The sequence below is a fragment of the Phalaenopsis equestris genome, unplaced genomic scaffold (assembly GCF_001263595.1).
Source record: "Phalaenopsis equestris unplaced genomic scaffold, ASM126359v1 Scaffold001245, whole genome shotgun sequence".
NCBI lineage: Eukaryota > Viridiplantae > Streptophyta > Magnoliopsida > Asparagales > Orchidaceae > Phalaenopsis > Phalaenopsis equestris.
Genome location: NW_018165684.1, coordinates 35,494 through 41,750, shown reverse-complemented (window position 1 = coordinate 41,750; position 6,257 = coordinate 35,494). Strand labels below are relative to the sequence as shown.

General features: G+C 35.9%; 1 protein-coding gene across 1 annotated transcript; it reads right to left on the bottom strand.

The window, feature by feature from the left end:
- Positions 1-659: 659 nt before the first annotated feature.
- LOC110033647 (lysine histidine transporter 1-like) lies at positions 660-5,311 on the bottom strand. Its single transcript, XM_020737698.1, has 7 exons — positions 5,280-5,311; positions 5,140-5,214; positions 2,821-2,966; positions 1,856-2,739; positions 1,277-1,368; positions 1,112-1,180; positions 660-1,012 (listed from the first exon to the last, which is right to left on the bottom strand). Exons 2-7 carry the CDS (start codon positions 5,197-5,199, stop codon positions 914-916), a joined length of 1,350 nt encoding a protein of 449 aa, XP_020593357.1. The 5' UTR covers positions 5,200-5,214; positions 5,280-5,311; the 3' UTR covers positions 660-913.
- Positions 5,312-6,257: the final 946 nt, after the last annotated feature.

Genomic DNA, 6,257 nt, shown 5'->3' with positions numbered 1-6,257 from the left:
ATCCGATGCTAAATTAATAATAAAATTTATGTAAATTGAACGGTAATCCAAAGCTATTATTCATCGCACGATATTTTCAGATGCAAATTTTGACGTAAGTTTTGAATAAACATTACGACATTAATACGACGAAAAAACCTATGCAAATTATTTGTGTTAGAATATTTCAACGTAATTTTGATAGTAGTTTCATTACTGACCCTCTATTTAACGGCAGAACTTTTCAATAGGAAAATCAATCGAAGAACCTATTTACACACATAATGGCTCAAGTTTCCTTGTTGGAGTGAAGCTCAAGCCACATGGCATGTCCCAAAACATCTAACTCAAACAACCAAATAAGCCTTCAAGTGCAATGCCATTCCAAAATTCAACAAACAAGCTTCATATAAATTGCATTTTCACTAAGAAAGAAGTCTTAATATTGATACGCATTCCTCTGAGTAACAAATTACTTCCACCCCTCTAATTTTTACACTTGAAATTACTTTCTCATCCAATAAGGACAAATCTCCTAGCAATTAACACCCTTGCAATGGAAATTTCAATCTATATATATATATATAGAGAGAGAGAGAGAGAGAGAGAGAGAGAGAGAGAGAGAGAGAGAGAGAGAGAGAGAGAGAGAGAGAGAGAGAGAGAGAGAGAGAGAGAGAGAGAGAGAGAGAGAGAGAGAGAGAGAGAGAGAGAGAAACACACACTTAATAATAATTCTATCTCTTAACATTTCTACCTTGGTCATCTTCTTCCACCTTCATAAACAAGCCAACATAATCTTTTATAAGTGACGGAAAACATCTCTGCCAGCATTCAAACACATTTCTGTTCAAGCACGTACTTTCTACCTTTCAACATGCCATCAACATGAAAAAAAGCTGTTAAATTTCATCAGCCTCAATCTTTATTTTAAAGCTTAAGAGTAAAACTTGTATGTTTTTGCATTAATAATGATTTGTCTTAAGCCACCGATAGGCGACAAAATCATCAACAGAAGCCCCAAAATGATGCAAATCTGAACAAAATTGTTGGAAAAACATCAGTCAGCTCACGAATTTGAAAACAAATACAAAATAAGAAACAAAAAATTAAAATAGAATATAGAAAAGATTACCCAATTAGCAATCCAAGATAAGCTGAACTTTCTGGGCTTGTAAATACAAAGCCACATGACACAAGGAAGCTATATCAAAATAAGAATTAAATAACAAAGTTAGATTATTATACAACTGATGAAGCACAAAGAATAATCTGTTGCATTTGTTAACTACAAACTTACAAAATATGTCGTTGGTGCAAACGCAAAACCTCCAAAGAAGCCGAGTAGTCCACCAAAGAATGGGAAGGTCATACCAATGAACATGGTGAGAGCTGAAAATCAATTTAACATTAGCATCCATTCATAAGAAGAGAGAGAAAAAAAAAGTTCTCTAGACTATTTATACCATGCAATTTTGATTCTAAACTATCTAATAATGTCAAATTTAGTCTCTTGCTTCCATATAGTCATCGAATGCTTCAAATTATATCCAAAATAATCAAACTATACCGTTTGATCTGAATCATATTTAAAAAAATTAAGAATTCAACTTGAACTAACTAAATATTACATCAGGAGTCCTAATGTAAAACTGCATCAGGACTTCAATCGCAATGCGTCATGTGTACGGTCCAGTTAAAGTTTTTTATATTCAGTGGACCTTACACGTGGCATAATATGATTAGAGTCCTAAAACAATTTTGTACAGAACTCCTGATATAATTATGTTACAGATCCATTGAACTACTTATAAATAGTTCAGGGATCACTTTAACATTTTTTTCTCACAATCAACACATAAACATAAAAATTTCTTACCAACATAAGTGCTCCGCGCAATCAAACGAAGAGCAACCCCAGGAGGAAAACGCAATTTCTTCACGAGCACAGTTTCAACCATATCGAAAACCGGCATGGCATAGATCTGATAGCTCCCAATAACATGAACCACCACCATCATATTAGCCATCGCAATCAGCCACCGCGGCTTCTCCAGACTGATCAGAATATTATCCTCCACCGCGTTCCCAAACGCCCAATACCCAATAATCGCCACCGGAAAATAGCAAACCGCCACTATGATATACGCCACCACCACCCCTTTCCACATCGGCTTCTTCGACGGCTTCTCCGGCGTGGAAGGAATAGTCGCCTGAATCTCCAGAACCACGTTATGCCCAGCATAAGCAAACGCCACGTCTCCCAAAGCGCTGAAAAAACTGAGCACCGTCCCGGCCGTGCTGTGAGATCTGTAGCCATACTCCACACCTTCCTGCTTCCCCTTGTCCACCGAAGCTCCCCAGGCAATGGTGGAGTAGCTGAGGGACATCACGGCGGCGGCGAGGGAGACGCCGGAGATGGAGTTGAAGTTGGGGAGCTGCGAGAGGACGAAGTGGACGGAGGCGAAGATCATGATGAAGTAAGTGAGTTTGATGTTTTTGCAGTCGGGGCAGACTGTGTCGTGGAACTTTTTGAGGGATTTGCCGCCGGTGACCATGTAGACGATACAGACGCCGATTTCGACGACCAGTTGTTGGGGGACGACGATGTAGAGGCCAAGGCGTTGGCCGAAGGCGTGCTGCCCGAGCTCGTGGTAACGGTCGAATCGCTTTCCGGGGACCATTTCGTGCATCTCCACCATTTGCCATAGGGTGTATAAAGTTATGAGCCAGGACAGGGCGAGGACTGCGATTCCTGGCCCCCTGTTGGCGAATAATACTTTTCATCAAAAAGAATGTGTATCAAATTTTATATTTTTATGAAAAAGATGGGATTTTGATTACCATCCTAATTCGGAGAGGGCGTAAGGCAAGCCGAGAACTCCGGCGCCGACCATGGCGGTGACGTTGTGGAATGTTGAGTACCACCATTTGGCATCTCGGGAGGAGGTGATTGGAAGCCAGTCGTCGATTGCGTCTTCCTTTGCGGGCTGCACGAGGAATGGGACTGCTTGTTAATTCTTCGACATTGAGGTTAATGTACAGAAAGAAAAAAGTGGGATGCCAAATTTTGTCATTTTGGCTGCAGGAGGATTGGCTTGTTAGGATCAAGCTACTTAGAATTTGATAAAAACAACAAATGTGAAGAAGAAACATACAATTAATTTTGATATTTGAGTGAGAATTTATAAAATAGAGAAAAGGTGATTGATTTGTAAATACCTTATTTCGGGAGGCCGGTATGCACTGAAATACACAGTTTTTTCATACACATGAAATAGGGTAGTAGCAGTATTCGATTTGTTCGTCAAGAAAATGAGCCGAATACAAAGATATTTTCTAAGCTCGATTTATAAGCGGCCAAACACGAACCAATTTTTGTTCAATCTTTGCTCATTTTTACTCGAATTAATTAAATAATAAATAAAAATTACATTAAATTTTGTTTATATAAATATATAAAAAAAATAGATTTTTGATATGTAAATACATAAGAATTAGGTGTATGCATGTAACTGTATAATTTAGAAGCTGATATGTAAAATACATATGAATTGGGAGTTATATAAATAAAATTTTGTAAACGAGTCGAATTCGAGCGAATCAAAAGCTTGTTAAAAATTTTTTATTCATATTGAAGCTCGTACTCCAATTTAAATTCCAACTCAAATAAAATTACAAAATAATTTTAATTTTATATATTTTCTGTTGCATGAAAAATATAAAAAAAATACAGCTTCACATAAATCAAAAGCGACATAACTGATAATTTCAGATTACCATACTTTAGCTTTGACATTTATACTTAATTTGCAATTTAATTCTTGTTAATATAGCGATGTGGGACAAAATAAAGAGCTGGGCCACCCCCGAATTGTAAGACATTTATATACATACCACCAAATTTTGGGAAGTGGGCCCACCTACATGCCACCAACTCTGTAGCAGGCAGGAGTGGTGGACTGGCGGGACAGTGGGCGTTTCATAATAAGATTATTTATTTTTGCACGAAAGCATTTAAAAAATGCCACTTTTTCAATATGCCATTATACCATTTACAAATAAGCACCGGTCAGACTTAGAATGTCATGACAAGAAAATTAAATAGATTTATAAATTTTTATTTATATTCCAAATAAGTCATCTTGGTCAATAAATTATGTTTGAAATATTAGGGTGTGTTTGGGCCAGCTTGTGTTTATTCAGATAAGCAGCTTATCTTGTAACACGACCCCAGGGGTTCTACTCACGGCCTACGTTTAGTGTAAAAACCCAACCACATTTTCGAATAAGCTGCCGAAACATGTATTCCAAACTTTGAGGCCGCATTTCGAAAATGCCGCCCGCACTTATAAACTATCACAAACAAGCCCTTAGTAATTATACCAATGAAATTATCTTCTTGATATAATAAAATAAATTTCTAAAAGTGTGTTTTTCATGTAGACAATTTTATCTAAATCATAAAAATATTTGCATTACATTTTTGAAACTTTAATGCACATGCATTTTGTCATAGTTTCGGAATAATAATAATAATAATTTATGCAATTTTAGGAATAAATATTAAAATGTAATATTCAAATTTGGTAATTAAGCCCAAAAGTAAAATTCACTTATGACATAATTATAACTTATTACGCGGCCTTTCACTAGTGTTGTGTTAAATAAGCAATAGATGATATAGCCGGATGCCAACTAATTATGTTGACCAGAATGCATCATATCATTAAATACGTTGACCAAGATGTTTATGAAATATTGCTAAGAAGTACTATATAAAATAATTTAATTACAAAAACATTTTATAGGAAAAAAAAATTAATTTCTTGGGAATCAATACAAAATTTGTTGGGAAATAATTTTGAATGATTAAACTTTTATATTAAAAATTTTGAGCGGTTAAAAAATCATATTTAAAATTTGAGTATTTAAAATCAAATATTTAATATTTTAAATGATTGTAATATAAAAACCGCTAAATAATGTATGCAACAAAATATAGTAGATCTATTTCACATTTTTGAAGCTTTTCTTTCATTTCCATTAGGATCATGTTGTAGATCCATGGAATAATCATAAATCATTTTATATAAGAGAGAGAGAGAGAGATAGAGAGAGAATATAGAGATAGAGAGAGAGAAGAGAGAGAAAGAGAGTTACTTTTGGGCGGTTGATACTCATGGGGGCGGGGGTCTCATGTGCAGGAGCTATCGTCCCCATGTAGCAGAGAGGAGCCTTATACTCATGGGGGCGGGGGTCTCATGTGCAGGAGCTTTCGTCCCCATGTAGCAGAGAGGAGCCTTTGAAGGGAGAGAGAGAGAGAGAGAGAGAGAGAGAGAGAGAGAGAGAGAGAGAGAGAGAGAGAGAGAGAGAGAGAGAGAGAGAGAGAGAGAGAGAGAGAGAGAGAGAGAGAGAGAGAGAGAGAGAGAGAGAGAGGAATTGAAGGAGAAGAAGATGAGAAGGAATATATAGAAGAAGAGGGCTTAAGCTTTAATTGGACTTTAACTAAAAATATTTATCAAGTCAACTTCACGAATTTCCGGGCAAAACACTTAAACGCGCCTTGAAGGAAAAAAAAACGTGGGGCATTTACATACATGCCACCTAACTTCTTTGTATTTACATAAACATCACCTAAACTCTGCTTTTTATATTTATACCACTCAAAACTTTTAATTCACATAAAAATTACTATTTTAAAAAGTTAGTTGCATGCAACTTTTCAGCAAAAGTGAGATGGTATTAATGTAAAGATTGAAGTTTAGGTGTGTGACATGTAAATACATGTGAAGTGGTATGTATGTAAATCTTATAAGAAAAAAAATGTCTTGTTACGACAAACAAAATATCATTAAAAAATAGTTTGATTTGAATCCAAATAAATATAAATGAAGCATTTGAAACATGATTGAAAATTTTGAGATATCAAATTAATAGATCAAGTAAAGTATAATAAAATCTCCATGTGTAATATAACTTAGTTATAGAGGTCAGACAACAACTATTAGGGAATAATAATTAGGCTATAGCAGGTGCTTGTGGTGGTCGACAACGATCTACGATCGACAACGATCTACGGTAGTGCTTGTGGTGGTCGACAACGATCTACGGTATTCATCATTTTCTCACTTTTTTTAAGAGTGCAAATATGGTTTTTAGCCTCCTTTTTCTCTCTCTTTCATGTTAAAAAAGTGATTCTATTTATATAGTTTTAGGATAGGAGAGACTAGGGTTGTAAACGAGCCGAGCTTGAGCGAGCTCAGGCTTGGCTCCGGGTC

Bases quoted from the DNA above. Each gene is read 5' to 3' on its own strand.
- LOC110033647 (XM_020737698.1), bottom strand. From the start codon at position 5,199: ATGGGGACGATAGCTCCTGCACATGAGACCCCCGCCCCCATGAGTATC. The intron at 2,967-5,139 runs GTAACTCTCTTT...TTCCTCGTGCAG, and splicing joins TGAGTATCAACCGCCCAAAA to CCCGCAAAGGAAGACGCAAT. The intron at 1,013-1,111 runs GTAATCTTTTCT...AATTTTGTTCAG, and splicing joins TATCTTGGATTGCTAATTGG to ATTTGCATCATTTTGGGGCT.